The sequence below is a fragment of the Bos grunniens genome, chromosome 11, assembly GCF_055505025.1.
Source record: "Bos grunniens cultivar Pamir isolate PY7600 chromosome 11, Bosgru_T2T1.0, whole genome shotgun sequence".
Taxonomy (NCBI): domain Eukaryota; kingdom Metazoa; phylum Chordata; class Mammalia; order Artiodactyla; family Bovidae; genus Bos; species Bos grunniens.
In genome coordinates, this window is record NC_141175.1 from 33,912,228 (window position 1) to 33,930,455 (window position 18,228).

Below are 18,228 nucleotides of genomic sequence, written 5' to 3' on the forward strand. Positions count from 1 at the left end.
CTTACCCACCAGGCTTGCCCAGGTTCTGGGCTCTGTGATGGATACATCTTGTAGGGAATGCCCTCTGGCAGGAAAACTGAGGCAGAGTGGGTCCATTTAATCACTGAGTGGCCCCTTAATTCTCCTGTGGCTTCTGTCTACCTGTCAGAGTTTTCAGTTACTTCATGTTACCAATTAAACCTTTTTATTTCTACAAGGATACTGCCTTTAGCATCATTCTATTTTCTCCCATAAAACTGATACTTATATAAAACTTGTTAGAATTGTATTTAATGGACAATGTTGCATACAATCTGAGTGAGGCTTTCTCTTACAGATATTTGGAAAGTCCTTAAGCACATGATTTTCTCTTTTTTTTTAACTTTTCACTAGAGAAGTATTAAAATATGCACAAAGTAGAAAAAGTTATTTAATGACTACCATTTGACATGGCAACTCACTCCAGTATTCTTGCCTGGAAAATCCGTGGATGGGGGAGCCTGGCGGGCTACAGTCCACAGGGTTGCAGAGAGTTGGACTCAACTAAGTGACTGAGCACGCACACTTCATGGACCTGTCACTAAAGTTCAACAAAGATCAACACCGTCAACTTATTTCATTTATTCCTCCTTTTTCCAACATTTTGTGCGGGAGGGCGTGGCTAGAGTAACACCAATTTATTATTTCGCCTGCAAATACTTGAGTCTGTACATCAGAGAAAAAATTTATACAACCTCGACACCATTATCACATCTGAAAAAATTAACAAAAATTCTTGAATATCTTAGTCCATCTGAAAATTTAAATCCTAAAAAATATCCTTTTACAGTTAAAGTCAAGATTTAAACATGGTCCACACTTTGCATTTGGTTGATATGTTTTTTGTTTTTGTTTTTTATGTTGGGATTTGATTATATGTTTCTGTTCTTAATCTGTAACAGTTCTTCCTTTTCCCTGTTTCTTCCCCATCATCTACTTATGAAGAAAACAGGTTACCTTGCTGCATATCCTACATTTTGGAGGCATCATTAAACTTGTTTCTCTAGCCTCTGTGGGTCAGATCTAGATGCTGGACTAAAGTTTTTGCTTTTGTTTTGTTATTGAGACAGGGCTAGACTCCATCATATATAATATGATGTACTTATAAATCAAACAGAAGGTACGTAATGGAATGGAATGGAATGGAAATACCAATAAGTGGATTCAGATACTACTGGTTACATCTCTCTATTACAAACATGCCCATCAACTTTTCACCTAATAATTTTAGCATTTAAAATGATCCCTGCCTAGATACAGTATTTCATGAGGGGTTACAAAAGGTTGACTTTCTAGTTTTATCATCTTTTGCACGTTTATTCATTTCTTCTATTTGCTTACTGTAAAATACTGCTCATTCAGGACAGGTAAAACCAATGGTTAATATTTCTTATTTAACAGCAACAGAAAAATGAGCTAGTGCCTTAGGAGGGTTTTTGTTTGTTTGTCTTAATATCATTATAAACTCACAGACTTTTGTGTATCTGATGTGCTTCAATCCGTTACAATGGTATTCAAATCGTCCTAACTTTGGCCAGTGGGAACCCCAGGAAGTAGGCTTCACTAGAGCTTATTAGCTTCCCTGTTTGTACAGTAAGATGCCTCAGTCTCATCTTGTATATGTCCTGCTCCACACTTAGAATCAACCTTTCTTCCAAGGGTCTCAGGTCCCTTTTACTGAGAAAGAGCATTCAGAAGCCACAGTCAGGGTACTAGAGTGCTCACTGTTCTTGGGTTGTCACCACTTCTAGGTTTTTCAGTGGATAAAGCTAGGAAATTTCTATATTTTAGAATAAAACTCAGTTCTTTCACCACTTTCAGATATCATTCTGTTTTCTAACTTGCATTATTTTCATTGAGAACTCATTGGAAAATTTTACCCTTGTTCCCATATGTAACATGTCTTTTTTTCTCTAGCTGCTTTTAATGTCTTCTCTTTATCACTGCGTTTTCTTTTTTTGCAATTTGATTGTGATGTGTGTTGCTATGTTTTTCTGTGTTTATTCTGCTTAGTTTGTTGATCATCTTGTATCTGTGTTTGTAGTTTTCATTAAATATGTAAAAATTTATTCAGAAATTTGGAAAAAATTATTTCCATGAATAATTATTTTCCTCCCCTTCTGTTACACTGTTTGACATTGTCCCAAAGGTCACTGAGGCTCTGTTTTTCAAATGTTTTTCTCTCTGCTTCATTTTAGATAGTTTGTATTGCTTTGTCTTTAAGTTCAGTGAATTTTCATTTTGTAATTTCTGACCTACTGTTAAGTCCATTCACTGAATTTTTCAGTATAATCGCTTTCAACCCTGTAAGCTCTAATTTTTTTATTTTAAAGGTTTTAATGGAAGTAGACTATACATGCAAAAAATTCCAATCACATTTATACTAGGTTCTTTTTTATTTCTCACATTTTCTCCACATTATGTTGATATTTTCTTTTATAAATATATTTTTTAAATATTTACTACTTGGCTGCACCAGGTCTTAGTTCTGGCACTCAGGATCTTTACTCTTCACTGTAGCATGTGGGACCTTTAGATGCAGCACGGAGGATCTTTTTTTTTTTCTCAGTTGTGGCATGTGGGATCTGGTTCCTTGACCAGGGATGGAACCCTGGCACCCTGCACTGGGAGCACGGAGTCTTAACCACTGCACAACCACGGAAGTTCCTCGTTTATACTTTCGATACTTATCATGGATGCTTCAAAGTCCATGTGTGTTAGCTGCATCACATGGGTTATTTCTGGCTCTGTTATGTTGACTAATTGTCTCCTGGTTACATGTCATACTTTCCTGCCTCTTCCTATGTCTTCTAATTTTCCACTGAATGGTGCAAATGCGCAGTATTATGTTGCTGAATGTCTGGATTTTGTTGTCTTCCTCTTAAGAATGGCAGTCAATTTCCTTGTGAACAGCTTGATCCTTTTGAGGCTTGTGTTGAAGCTTCGTTAGTGCAGATCTAGAGTAACTTTATTTAGGGCTAATTTGACCCACTCCTAAGATGTGGTCCTTCTGGGGTCTTTACTGAGTGCCTCAAGCATTCAATCTTGTCTCTTTACTCTGGTTGGTTAGAACTCAAACTATATATGTTGGTTAGAACTCAACAGTGTGAGCTCAGGTAGTTGTTCCACTTTCAAATCCCCAGGGGTTGTTCTCTCTCAGATCATGTGAAATCTCATTACATGCAAATACAGCTTAGTTTTTAGCTGAAGACTCAAGGGATCTCTCTTCAGATTTATGGAGCTCTTTCTCTGCACATGTATTCCTCTCTGGTGTTTTCCTCAGCAAATTTTGCTCCCTGACTCCAATCTCTTACTTTCTCATTCTCAGCAAGACCACCTTGCTCTGCTTATATCCTGCACTGGTGTTTGGCAAATGCATTCCTGCAGAAAGTCTGGGCAATCATGGGGCTATCTCACTTGTTTTCCATCTCAGGAATCAGTCCTATGCTACTTACTGTCTAATTCTTGAAAACTGTTGTTTTTACATTCAGACCAGTTTTCCAGTGGTTTATAGTGAGAGAGCTAATTTGATACCAGTTAGTCCACCATGACCAGAGTGGAGGTTCTTTCTGTAGTAACTTATTTTTATCATATCTTTGTAAAGTATCAGTTCACTTCAAACTAGAATTCAAAACAAAGCTGGGTCTTTATGGCAGACAGATTAAGAAGTAGGTTATATAATCCTGCATACCAGGACAAAAGCTTTAGTTTTTACTCTGAAATTAGAATTTACTGGAAAGTTTTGAGCAGAAGTGAGGTGTAACTTGTATTTTAATAGGATCATTTGCTACAGGAAGGATAAAGTGCCAGAGAGCAGGGGGAATAAGCAGTCAATTAGAAGGCATCTTGACATTCCAGATGAGAGACAAGAGTGGCTAGGAAATAGTAGCTGTAGAAGTGATAATAAATAACAAGATATTAGATAGACTTTGACAGTGATTTTGGATAGATTTAATAACCTGACAGTTTAGATGGGAGAAAAATTAACGATTCTGACCAAGCAACTAAGAAAATGGGACTGCCATTCACAGAGATGGGGAAGAATATGGGAGAAGCAGATTTGGTGGGAGAAGATATAGAACTGAGTTTAAAACATGCTAGTTATGAAATATATATTAAATACCCAAGTGAAGGTATTGATTAGGAGGAAGATGTGTGAGGGAAAAGGTGAAAGTTCAAGGAAAAAGTCTCAGTCAGAAAAAGAAGTTTTACAGTAACTAGTATGCAGATTTTATCGAAAGTCATGAGTATGGATGGGATCACCTACAGTGAGTTGAGTACAGACAGAAAAGAGAAGTGGTCCCTCTGGTATGCTAACATTTATAGGTCAAAGAGGTATGGAATAATCAGCAAAGGAGGCAGAGAAGGAATAGGAGAAAAGCCAGAAAGCATAGTATCTACAGGCAAGCACAGAAAGTGTTTCAAGTACAAGGCAGCAATCATCTACATCAAATGCCACTGACAGGTCAAGCCCGGAAGTCCTGAGAATTCACCACTGGATTTAGCATGTGGGAAGTCTCTGGTCTCCTTGACAAAAGTAGTTTTGGCAGAGTAACGGGCATGAAAATCTGACCGTGATGTGTTCCAAAGGAAATGGCAGAACAGAAACTGGAGACGTTTACTCTAGAAGCAACAGTCCATTAAACTCCATTTTAGGATGATACGAAGACTGCTATTCAGAACTAGTGTTGTTTGCCAGATGATTAGGGATCTAGGCCAAAACGAAAAGCATTAACAGTAGCTGCTTATGGCAAATGAGGAATTTAAATGCCCATGAATCTTTTGACAATTTTGTTTGGGGCAGACTCTTGAGAGTCTCTTGGACTGCAAGGAGATCAAAACAGTCAATCCTAAAGGAAATCAACCTTGAATATTTATTGGAAGGACTGATGCTAAAGCTGAAGCTCCAATACTTTGGCCACTTGATATGAAGAGCCAACTCACTGGAAAAGACCCTGATGCTGGGAAAGACTGAAGGCAGAAGGAGAAGGGAACGACAGAGTTTGAGATGGTTAGATGGCATCACCGACTCAATAGACATGAATTTGAGCAAACTCCAGGAGATAGTGGAGAACAGAGGAGCCTGGCGTGCTGCAATCAATAGGGTTGCAAAGAGTCAGACAGGACTTAGCAACTGAACAACAATGGGTGTTATGTCATTCTACTCACATTCAAAAATGTACCTGTTTTTCAGATTTACTTTTTGATAAACCCTTTCTTTTTTGATTATGCATACATGCATTGAATGTGCTGCAATGTGTATATGCAACATATATACAATCCCAACTTACAAACAGATTTTGCTTTAGAACTCTGTTTTTCTAAAACAAAGTCAATCCTTTGGAATATTTTGGAATCCTATAACAAATAAAATAATGAAAATAACTGTTCTATTTCTAAGCTATCAAAAGTTAATTCAATCCATAAAAGTAGGTGATTTGCACGCCTGAGTACACAATAGTTTGAATGGCACTTCTGATGGAGATTGGGCATGTGAGTCAATGTTTGGAGCACTGACTAGAGTCAGCACTGTGCCAGGACAGGAGGACATGAGCAAAACCCAGACGTGGATTTTTCTACTTGACTGTTAACATCAAGAGAGCAATAGTCAAGTAGAAAAGAGATGATCACACAAATAAGGAAAACTCCAAGTGTAATGAGTGTTATGACGATAAGGACACTGTTCTCCTATGAGAGGAAGTAATAGTAGAATTTTACCCAATTAGGGAGACCAGCAAAGACAAGGGTGATTAAAATGAACCAAAGTTAAAAAGAGAAGTGACCATGAGATGAATACATTTCTCCCCAGGTACCTAAAGAGAGTTCTTTCCCTCATAAGGCATCTCCCAGCTCTAAACCAATGGTAATAATGAGCATAGTTGGGGACAGAAGGTCCTGATGGGACTGCAGGGTCAAAGGCAGCATTTCTAAAAACACATTTCCCCAGACTTCTTCCTTTAGAACCCTCAAGCTTCTACTGAATCAAATTACCTGGGAACGAGGCCTGGGAATATGCATTTGAAACAAGCTTCCAGGGCTCCAGCTGCACACTGCAGTATGAGAATGGCTCTCCAAAACAACAGAGGCTTGGGATCCTAGGTGACAGTCTCATAGCTCCAGCAGAATCTCCAGTGTTAGCAAGAGAGGGCGCCTTTGGCCCAGGTTAAGAACACACCCGTGGGCAAGGTAGCATGGGGAAGGGATCTGATGGTGGGTGGGGGTGGTGAGGGGGTGGGTGGCTGGGATGAAGGGTAAGCAGGGGTGGGACAAGGTCAGAGACACTACAAGCAAGCATGCTAGAGCCAGTGTGCACCCCTGGTAGCAGAATTATTTACTAAGTAAAAGGCAGCAGAGCATAGCAACCGAGAACTCGGGCACAGGAGTCAGGCAGTCCTGGGTTTAATCCAAACTCTGACACTTGTTAGCCATGTGAGCTTGGACATTAACCTCTCTATGTCTTAGTCTTCTCATTTGTAAAATCACAATAATACAAAATCTACCTCATGAAATATTTACTTTAGAGAGTGTTGGGAGGATTAAATACCATAACATAGCAGTTACTACCAACAAAGTACTGTGACCCATCAGAGACTTTTACAGATCTTCTGTTTGTTCTTAGAACAATCTTCCATAAAAGGCATTACCTGTAATCTTCTCAGCTTCGTACTCCAGCCCTGACCTCTCCCCAGAGCTCCAGAATCATGTAACTTTGATGCCCGTTCAGCATCTGCCCTTGCCTGCCTAACAGGCATCTCAAGCCCAACATGTTCAAAATACAGCTCAATTCTCCACACGTTCCTTGTTCACCTGCCACTCCCCGCAACTGGCTGGTTTAATAAACGGCATTCTCATTCACCCAGTCAACAAGCCCCAAAGCTGAGAAGTCTTCTTGATTTCTCTTTTCCTCCTGTTGCCCATCTAATCTCTTAACCAGGTCCTGCTTGCTCTACTTTCAGAACAGATCCCCAAACCAGCCACTCCTGCCACGCCTACTGCTGCCATACTCTCGTCTGGAAGTCCTCCCCCAGGGCCACTTGGTCTACTCCAAGAGCCTCGTGACTGTTTTCTTTTCTTCCACTCTAGTTCTCTACAGTCGAGTCTCCACACTGCAGAGATTTTTTTTAGTAACAAATCAGTTTGGGGAGGTGATGAAAATGTTCTCAAATCTATCGTGGTAATGGTTTTACAACTCTGTGAATATACTAAAAACCACTAAATGGTATGTGTTAAATGGACGAGTTGTATAATATATGACTTAACAATCATCTGTTTAAAAAATAAATCAGCAATTCTGAAACTGCTATGCACACTATCAGCCACCGACCAAATATGTAAACGGATGGTGACTGACGGGAGCCAGGTTTCTCACTGATAAAGAGTGGAAGTTACAGCTAACCAAGAGGGGCCAGCAGGAGTGTACTGCATCAGAACCGGATATTCCAGTATAATCCCTGTCCTTTATCTCTCAGCCCTCAGTGAAACAAGCAGGCATTGCTATACGATGCTACGTGCTTGAAATAACTGATGAAGAAAACCCCTTTCCTAGCAGAAATGCTGATCAAGGGGCAAGCAGCAGCAAGATTTGAGAAAAGGAGTAAGTTTCTGGATCAAGCCTGGTGGATTTTTGCCTTCAAGGAGCTAAGGGTCTTGAAAAGCATGAAACAAATGGCTAATAACAATTCTATGATATGTACAAGATGCTACAGATCATAGAAGACGAACACTTCATCTAGCTTTAGGGTACTAGGGAAGGCTTCCTGGAGGTGGTGAAGCTAAGTTGAGAAGGCAGAATTAGATGACAAAGAGAAGGAAATAACAGGAAAAAGGATGGGAGGCACCAAGGCAGAGCAGCATATGCGCCGACCTGCTTGGGGAACTGTGAGTGATTAAGTAACTCTGAGAATAAATGCCAAGTAGAAACCATGGAATAGGTACGGCTGCAGAGGATGGCAAGGGTCAGCTCAGAAATGAAGAATGTGCCTTGCACCTTGCAGAACTGCACTGCCACTAGCCACCTGTGGCTGTTTAAATTCAAATTAATTTAAGTAAAATTAAAAATTCACTGTGTTGCATCAGTCATATTTCAAGTGTACAGTACCCACACATGACTAATGGCTACCAGACGGGTTAGCACAGAACATTTCCATGCTTTTGGACAGCACTGCAGAAGGGAAGAGCCACTGAAGATTTTTATCCAGGAGCATAACATACTCAGACCTGTACTTCAGAAAAATCCCTTTGGTCGCAAAAACGAGATTGGATTGGTGGGGAGCAGACTAGAGTTTTCCTAATGAGATCCAGGAAAAAGGTTAAGACCTTATACTACAGCACTGATTTGTTTTAAGTGTCTGCTTATTAAAAGAAATTGAAACATTTTAATAGTTTGATGGGGATGAAAAACCAAGTCCGTCTAAGCCAGACCAGCACAGGAATTTGAGCATCACTATAGGAGTTTCCGTCGTGTGTGCAAGCTCATGGAGCATCTTAATAGCATCTTATTAGAAAGCAATGTGCTGCACCTAGTCAGCTTCTTAGCAGCAGGGACACTCATGAGGTATCCAAGGCAACAGCCTCCAAAGCATATGTAAAAATGTGTGTGTGTGTGAGAGAGAGAGACTGACTGTGTATATGTTCTACTGGCCATTTGTCAGATCTCAAGAATTCATGCAATGGTGTGGTTCCCTGACGTCCCCCAGGCTCCTCTAACTCACATAACCTTGCTAACTTCCTCCCAAAATCTTCCTTCTGTGTTTTGACCAAAGGTACCTAGCTCAAACCAGAAAGAAAACCAACCACTCCCTTCCTCAGCACCCCCACATTCAAAATGTAGCAAGCCCGTCTTCAAGCCCAAGATCCCTCAAGCATCTCAATCGAAATGTGGGAACACTCAACTCACGATTTCTCCCCGAGACCTGCTCCTTCTTCCCCTCTGCTCTGCTGACAGTCCATCATGGATGCAATTCTTGCTCACATTCTGGATCTCAAGCCTCAGTCCAATGAGAGGAGGAAACTATTCATATCAAAGTTTGGAAGTATGGAGTTGGAAATACTCAAGCTTTTAATCTGTACTAACCAGAGTTAGAACTGCTGAAGGGTTTACCTTAAATGCTTGAATGGAAATGGAATTTAATCCCAACCCAGAAGCCACTGAAAACTGGCAGGCTGCCCAGGCCATCAGACAGACTCTGGAAATGTGCCAACTCTGCAGTTCCATAAGATTATGTGTTAATTTTCAATTACTCTGCTTTTCTGTCTTTCAAGGAAAAAAAAAAAATTGGAGAAAAAATAATTGCTGAGTTGCCTTGGAGAGGTTGTCACAAAGAATTCATACAAGGTAGCTGTTTCAGGGCGCTGCTGAAAACCTCATTAGTTTTTGCTTTCCACCAAACTCTATTTTTCTCATTTCACAGAAAGAGAGAATCAGTGGCCCGAGTCCACACATGCACAGTATCTGCCTTGACCAATTTCATTTTGTCTCTCTTCTCAGTTTCCCCACATCTCTTTTGTTTTCAGTCTGAAAAGGCAGCGTTCTGTGGCTTCTGTCACTCCACTGCCTTCTGTAGATAACAAGATAAGCTCTTTATCTTGCCGCCCAGTCAGAAAGCCATTTTAAAACCCGTATAGGACAACTCACCTCTTAACTTGGTCACGTTTCTATAGCTCAGAAGTAGTACTTAAACTGTGGCACCTCCTGGCCTTTAAAAACTGCTTCTCCTTCTTGTGAAGTATGGATTAAAGTAAAAAGGCTCCGATAAAATCTTGCCCTTATTTAAGGTCCCTTGCAACTGGTGACTTACTCAGGATCTGTGGCTCTTGTATTTACCTGTTCACCACTCAAAGGGGGTGTTATGTCCCACGCAATCATCTCCATAAACTGAACAGAATAGCAAGAATTATTTAACCCTTGAGAAAAATTAAGGGGGTAAGGGAACAAAGGTCTCCTGAAAGAAATCCATGCACGTGGAGGTGTGATGTAATATGCTTTCACGTGTACTTCTTTCAGAAACCACCTGAGAAAGAAGTTTATAGTGACATGTCTCCTCAGCAGCCCCACCTTCTCCAGGGAAGTAGACTCACCCTTGTTTGTGAATTGACCCCTACCCATTCAACCATGTTATTCTAGGTGGGGCCACTGAACAGAAAACACCGGGGTGGGTAACACGACCCAAGATGGATCCAATGTAACTTCCATTGAAAGTTTTCAAACTGGATCCACCTAGAGCAATGAGGTTACGAAATGTGAACACATGGGTCTCCTGGCTTTGTTCCCTGCTGCGTGGAATGATAGTTACATTAGGGAAGAAGGAGCAGATGTGCAGTAGAGAGGAGCGAGGAGGCGATGGGTGGGGGAAACACCTACAGCAGTTAGAGTTTCCCTTGCTCTGTCCGCCCAGGGGCCCAGCCACTACCCCCTGCTCTGCCCACAGCCTGGTTACAAAAACAAAAAAATCTTCTTGTTTTCCCTAAGCCAATTCAAACTGACCTTCTATTATTTGTAGCCAAGAATTATGACTAAAATAGAAACTAATACTGGGAGTGGGGTGTAACGCTGATTGGAACTAGCTGAGTCAAGAAGTGTCAATGGTAGCAAAACTCTCCATCCAGGGAGGGAATACGTCAATCTTTGCTACATGGCTACAGAGCAAAGCCACTGGTTAAACTGTAATCTCTGGGATCCTAGGACTTGGATCTTGTGCCCCTCTGGCTGGAGCCCTAAGCACTTTGAGAGGAGTAACAGGACACAGTGGGGCTTTCCTGAAGTCTTTAATATGATGTTCCAAGAGACAGAGACACGTTGTCTGGAAGCCAGTAGCCTCAGCCCACCAAGGTGAGATGATCAGGACAAGTTGGGTTTTTATGGGGGTTGTATTGTTCCAGAAACCACAGGCATAAATCTCAGCTCTGGCAGGGTAGGGCAGGGGCAGGTGCCCAGTTATGTAGACATTCTGAGGCTGTAAGTGCTTCTTACACAGACTATGAGCCATCATTCTGTATTTCCCCCCACAGAGCCTTCCCATTCCCGGGTGGGCTTTCCTCTGGGTCTCTCAGTTGGCTTAGGTTTTAGTTCTCTCCAGTCTGGAAAAATCAGTTACCATTCAGCCATCTGCTTTGCTGCTTCCAAAGTGTTCTTGCTATTGTTTCCTCGCCTATTTTTCTCTGTTGTTGTGGGCTTCTACTAAAAAAAAAAAAATCTCTTGACTGTCATTTTCATGGTGTTTCAGGAGGAAATGGGCAGATATGGCTTAATATGTCCTATTTCCTGTGACTTTCCTCCCCCCTCCCCCCCTACCCCGCTTCTCTAAATTACAATTATCCTATTTTCAGATATCTGCTGTTACAGACTTGTGAGTTGCAGTTGTAGCTGTGAGTTGTAAAGATGTGAGCGTTCTTAAAACTTCTCATTCGGTCACGGTAGACTAGGTTAATGAATCACAAAAGAGCTGATCCTGATGAATGGACGTTACCCAGATATCCGGGATCCCATGCTGTCTGCAGGAGGTGGATAAGACCTCCAGGAAAGGTGAGTGCGCACTCGTAGTCATATTGCTGCACTGTGTCAGGAAGAAAAGCTCGTGGGGAGGGAAGTGTGTGTGTGTGTGTGCGCGCGTGCACATGTGCACACCTCTGCACACCTCTCTGTGCTGGGCAGCAAAACAGCACTCTGCCAACAACCTCTGGTATTTTTCTATTTACAGGATCTCTGCTGCTCTTGACAGTACAACCTTCTTTAGGGGAAATGCTCCTCCCTCAATTCTCCTGATACAGGTCTGAGAGTTTGGCTCCCTCTCTCTCACACACACACACACACGAGGATAGGCAGTAATGCCATCCAGGACAACAAGAATCCTTTCCTGGAGTCTCCTAATCTGAAAGAAGAAAGGCACAACCTCTCGAGTGACAAGGCTGAGGATGTGAGTTGGAAGCCACTGGCACCTTGAGCAGTGGCTGTTCTATAGGAGGAGGGAATGAAGACTGCCCTCTGAGAGGAGCCAAGAGATGGAGAAGCCAAAGGTGGACGTCTCGGTGGCAGTTCAGCTTCTGCTCTTCCCTTTCTTCTTTTTGTTGGGCTGTGCTGGTCTTTGTTGCAGCGCATTCCAGGGGCTTCTCCAGCTGCAGTATGAGGGCTACTCTGTTTGCTGTGTGCAGGCTCAGATGCCCCACGGCATGTGGGATCTTAGTTCCCCGATCAGAGGTCAAATCTGCATCCCCTGCATTAGAAGATGGACCCTCAATCCCCGGACCACCAGGGAAGTCCGTACAAGGTTGTACACAAGACTTTTACAATGTTTTCATCTGGCTTAACTGGGTTTGTGCTTTTTTAGATTTTAATACTTGAAGTTAAAAGAGTTAAAACTACTGTACCAAACAAATGCACAAAGTCAAAAGTTTCATCCTGGAGGTTTTTGTTGATGTCAAAGTTATATGAAGTGCCCACAGAATTGTAAACATTTTTATGTGTATAAATAATTAAAGGCAAAGCTTTAGAATACATTAAAAATATCAGCATCATTTTTCATATTGGTTTGAATATAAGGTATGACTTAAAATAGTACAATAGTGCAGACCGTAATAATGTAATCACATTCTGAACCTTGGGGAAATAGACGGGTAGAAGCAAGCCTCAGAGGAAATTAACTAGCAGAGGGGCAATTTAAGTCTGTTTTAAAGTTCTGGAAGTTTGTTTGTTTTTAAGTATACTGTTCTGATTCTTTAACAGAAGCACATTTCTAGAAACTACTCAGTCTCAGACAAAGACGAAATTTCTTTTCAACTATAAACATGTCAATATGAGAATATTAGAAGAATATTTGGAGGGCAAATCCCTAGAGGGGAACCTTTCAGGTACATAATTTACAGTTTCTCACATGATTGTCAGCATCTCAGCCCTTTATAAGGTTTTCTTCTGTAAAAAGTAACCATTACATTTGAGACCATCTTTTCCTGAGCTAATCAAATATTTTTTCACCACTGGGGCTGTGACTATTTTTATATGCATGGCCTATCAGAAAGGTAGAAATTGGAACTCTTAATTTTTTCCTGGGGCGTTTTTGATACTGTGTGTATTCTTATTTGACTCAGTGACTTACGTCTTATGCTGAGTTCTAAAGAAAACCTCATTCTGGAGAGTAGCCTTATGCCCCCCGAGGATTCTTTGCCCTGGCAGAGGAAGGATCTATGACTGGGATGACGTGTCAGGCTCCTGGCTTTTCTCAGACTCTGGAGACACAGGTCTGACGACATTCAGAGGAGAAAACAAACACGGATGAGTCCTCGAGGAAGTAAATAGGGTACTATCTGAAATTTATACGGGTTAGTAACTGGGGCCAGGAAGAGCCAGATCTATGAGTTATGCAATTAATGTCTGGATGTTATATCATCATTTCATTCTGAATAGAAATGAAATCTCCTAAAGTTCTAAGGACAATATTGCTGGACAGGGGCATCTTGTTCCCACGCAGCCTCTCTAACAACTACTCTTCATGCTAAGTCACAGAGCTCTGCCTTTGCTCCAGTCTCTTAGGGCTTCGGCCTCGCTTGGTCTGCTGGTCAGCCCCTGGAGAGTCTGTGACTACCACCGCTAGCACTGACGAAGCCTACCCAGAAAGAGATGCTAGCTGAACTGCTGACTTTAAAATATTCACCCAGGTTATACAGTATCATCTGAAACAACTTTCAGAAATCGTAGATATTTTGTGACTGACAATGGCAGCTGGCCGCTGACTACTGAGCTGGGGCTTTATGCAGCAACATCAAGCTTAAGGGTAGCAGTCCTTCTAGAGAGGAGCTGTGATGATTATTACTCCAACTCCCTTCTTTCAGCCTGCTCAAGCAATGAAGTATCATCCAGAAAAATGTACTCCCTCCAACAGACTCTAGCAACTGCATTCAGCTGTGGGTCCCTAAATGCACAGTGCCCTTGGTCACCATACACTTAGGGCCCTCAGGGAGTCAGATGACAAAACTAGTAAGTGAAGAGAACTCAGGTGAAGTGAAGTCCTTATAAATGGCGCTGCTAAAACATAAAACCTGGACTTTCCTGCTAGCTAAGATGGTAAAGGATCTGCCTGTAATATAGGAGACCTGGGTTTGATCCCTGGGTGGGGAAGATCCCCTGGAGTAGGGAATGGCAACCCACTCCAGAATTCTTGTCTGGAAAATTCCACGGACAGAGGAGCCTGGCGGGCTACAGTTCATGGGGTTGCAAAGAGCCAGATACGACTGAGCGACTAACAAAACATAAAACCCACAAGCTGACTTCTTTCAATAATCTACCTTGTCTTCTGAGTTCTGAAGCAGAAACATTCCTGAGTTGATACTTAGATTCTGGGTCTGGCTCTGAATGTTACGAGTGTTTACCATAAAAAGCTAAGGCCAGCAAGGGTGACTGTAAAATCGAGGCAGGTGGGAGAGCTTCTACTGCCGTGCATTCTTTCATAAGCCTCCTGTTCCTCTGAGAAAGGACATCCTCTGTAAATCAGCCCCTCCTCCCCACCTGTTCTCTCATTAGTTCACTTCCTAAATACCAAGGACAGTAGCTTACATCCTCGCATACACACCCCATAATGTAGATACTATTATTGTCCTCATTCTACAGATAAATCAACCAAGATAAGAATCTTGTGCAAGGTCAGGTGAGAGCCAGGATTCAAACACAAAGTCAAAGGGCTCAGAAATCTGTGCAGAGTTGAGACTGCTCATACCACTCAATTTTGCCCCAAAGAAGCAGTGTAGCTACTGTCCTGCTGGAGCGTCCCAACAAGGCTGCAGACAAGCACTGTCATCTGGTCAGGGTGCTGAGTGTCCATGTGGGTAACACTGCATTAGCAAGTCACTCTGGTTTGTTAAGTCCCTAAATCCTCTACTGCAGGGTGGCAGATTCCTACGGTTTACTCCTTCATTTCTTTCTAAGGCTATTTCCCAAATTGCTTGATGATAAGAATCACCTGGAATACTTGCTAACCATGTGGCTTCCCAGGATCTCAGGGTCCACTCGGTCTGAGAAATGTGTGATCCCAGAAATGCGTATGTTTAGCAAGTGACCCAGCTGATGCTTCTCATCACTCCAGGCTGGGAAACACTGCTCACGGAGTTTTACCTAATGTGAACAAACATAATTGCTCTTAAGTATTAATATCTTAAGTATTATATATATAAAGTCAAAGTATTATTACATAGATGACATTTCTTTGGTTAAATTAATCCAAAGCGATCAGTACACATAGTTTTCTTCAGGTTTACAGTACAAAGCGCTCTTCTTCAGGAAGGACTTGGGGAGTAGGTGGGAATATCTTTGAGTTTTTTTGTATTTTTTTTTGAGCGATGACTCCTAGAAAGAATTCTTTATTGGTGTGCCCTTGAGAAATTTTCTGCATTGCTCTGGTGAGGGAACAGCTTAAATCAGATGGGAAGTCAACCATTTCATACAGCTCTTTCAAGTCCTGCCTAAGAGAATTTTGGAGAAGAGTAATGAAATAAAGAGGAGAAAGGAGTATACTGTTCTAGTGCCTTGAAGGACCCTAAGGAAAGTCCTTGTGTAATTAAGAGAGAAACTCAGGCTTTTCAACTTAGATGCTTATAAATTCTATACAGAATGATGTAGGAGAACATAAGGAATCAGCTCAATTTATGCAGTCCAATCAGAAAGCAGAAATGATCTTTGACTTTCCAAGAACTCTAATGCAAAACTGTTGAAATTCATGCTCATCAAATATTGTTTAATGTTAAAAAAATAAAGAGATCTCAAACAAGCCTAATCCGCTTTGACACCATGTTCACTGGTTGTCATAAAGGGACAGTATCCACCTCAGGCACCACTCAAAAGCAGGCTCCTTCAGCTGCTATATTTATAAGTTAGTAGGGAACAAAACAGGAGGGTAAAACATAGAAAATAATATAAAAAGACAGTCAGAGGAAGAGAAGGAAAGCCAGTCCTTTCTGCCCTGTGGAATGCTCTGCTTCTCAGGGCAGAGGTCAGAAGCCAACTCCCAGCGGGGACCAAGGCACAAGCATGACATACCTCTTGGTGGGCGTGGGCGCCCCAGAGGACATGTGGCTCACCATGGTGTCATTCAGGTTCGTCGGAGGGCGAGGAGGACTGGAAGAAAAGACATTGACATTATATTAATAATTACCAGTGAAATGAGGGGAAACAAATGGAAAAGTGATAAGGGCAAAGGACCAACTACTAATGTCGCTCCTGATATGGACAGAGGGATCCATGAGGAATGGAGCCTGAAATCAGTACTTTCAGCCTAAGTAAACTCAGCAAGAAGGTCAAAGCCAAAGAACCATAGAGCCACCCAATAGGAACAGCAAATTGTACGCACATGGCTGAAAGTTAAAGTGTTAGTTGCTGAGTCGTGTCTGACTCTTTGAGACCCCAAGGACTGTAGCCCACCAGGTTTCTCTGTCCATGGGATTTCCCAGGCAAGAATACTAGAGTGGGTAGCCATTCCCTTCTCCAGGGGATCTTCCTGACCCAGGGGTCAAACCCTGGGTCTTCTCCACTGTAGGCAGATTCTTTACCATCTGAGACATCAGGGATGTAACTCTGGTGGCTCTTGTTTTACAGTTTTAGCACACAAGAATCTGAATTCTGCATTCCAGGTGTTTACAGGAACACTAGGTGTGTGGCATCTGTGGTGTATTACAAAGGTTACAGCAGCAACATGCCTGCTTTTCCTGAGATTTGGTTAAAGTTCACTGTCTTCCCTCAGATTTAGTTTGTATACAATTTACTGAAACAATTAAATTGTTAAATATTAAGTTCTTTTATCAATTCTTTACTAGAGCGTTAACAATGAGGCCATATCTGTAATCCAAATTTAAATTTGAAGGTAAGCATTTTTGATAACTTGTCTTTATTGGTCAGTTTTCTGGACTCAAGGTTTCTTTCTTCCTCCTGTGAGTCTTGAATGAATGATTCCAAACTTACCAAAAAGAATCTGTGATTCTGCCTTTCAGCCATTCTTCAGCCCCTCTCCTTACCCACAAAGTTCAGTTACAAAGGGCTTCTGTCTTACACTTGGAACCACATGACTATTGCTAAATATTCCTCCTGGGAAATCACTCACTTCCTCTCCTAAACTGAAAGAAGTATTTTTCAGAGAAATTTGTCCATCAACAGCAGAACTGTGAGGCAGAGAAGTCTTTCTCTCATATTTAGGTGTTTGAGAATGACCTCCTGGCTCCTTCTTATCTCTTAATAGCTGAGTTAATTATGAAATTGTTTTTTAGAGGTTATATTTAGCAAGTCCTAGTGAATACATATATGCATGCATGCATGTTAAGAAGCTTCAGTCGTGTTTGACTCTTTGCGACCTTATGGACTGTAGCCCACCAGGCTCCTCTGTCTATGGAATTCTCCAGGCAAGAATACTGGAGTGGGTTGCCATTTCCTTCTCCAGGGGATCTTCCCGACTTAGGGATCGAACCTGTGTCTCTTACATCTCCTACATTACATTGGCAGGCAGGTTCTTTAGCATTAGCACCCTAGGAAACCCCGTATATTTTGGCCACACCATGTTGTATGTGGGATCTCAGTTCCTCGACCAGGTATGGAACCTGCGTCCCCTGCATTGGAAGTGCGGAGTCGTAACCATCAGACTGCCAGGAAAGCCCCTATCCTAGTGAGTATTAAAGGACCAGAGCCTTTATTATTTTTGCAGGTTTCATAGTACATTCAAACACAGGCTCAAGGGAAAAGTTTCAGGTAGATCCAAAGTACTGAGAGATGGGTGGGTCTACCTCTGCACTTCTTTTTTAAAAACCAACTTCACTTCTGGATAGGGAAATATTTTTAATGATTTCTCATTTAATGGAGAGGATCAAAGATGGAAAGTAATTTGCAGGGCACAGATTTAGGTCTCTTGATTTTTAAGCCACAACACTATGCTTATTGTCACACATTTCTTCCTTTGCGTGACAAAGTAAGACATTCAGAACTGCAATATGCCTTTTGAGGCTGCAGTTCGATTCCACATTATTTATCTCACTACCTACTTTCCAGGCAGATATCCAGTTTTGCCCCCAAATTTCAAGCCTATTAATGGTAGTGCTGTGTTGAGTTATAATCCATTGTTTTAGGCTGGTTATTAATGGAAGTGAAGACGAAAATTAGCTTCATTTTACCCTAAACTTATATTCTTGCGATTCTTTTAAATCCATTGTCCAAAGGGGATAAGGAGACAATTCCTGTGACAGAAACAA

General features: G+C 41.7%; 1 protein-coding gene and 1 long non-coding RNA gene across 22 annotated transcripts in view; one reads left to right on the top strand and one right to left on the bottom strand.

Annotated features, from left to right (window-relative positions):
- Positions 1 to 18,228, bottom strand: part of DTNB (dystrobrevin beta) — a 241,875-nt gene that overhangs the window by 60,158 nt on the left and 163,489 nt on the right. For all 21 annotated transcript variants that reach the window (XM_086325903.1, XM_086325906.1, XM_086325902.1 and 18 more), the window contains one exon: positions 16,037 to 16,114. In XM_086325903.1, coding sequence (XP_086182029.1) covers positions 16,037 to 16,114 — 78 coding nt within the window. The remainder of the gene's footprint in view (positions 1 to 16,036; positions 16,115 to 18,228) is intronic.
- On the top strand, positions 10,699 to 12,517 carry LOC147362848 (uncharacterized). Its single transcript, XR_015136534.1, has 3 exons — positions 10,699 to 10,846; positions 11,344 to 11,539; positions 11,715 to 12,517. It is a non-coding gene; the product is annotated as an uncharacterized LOC147362848 (long non-coding RNA).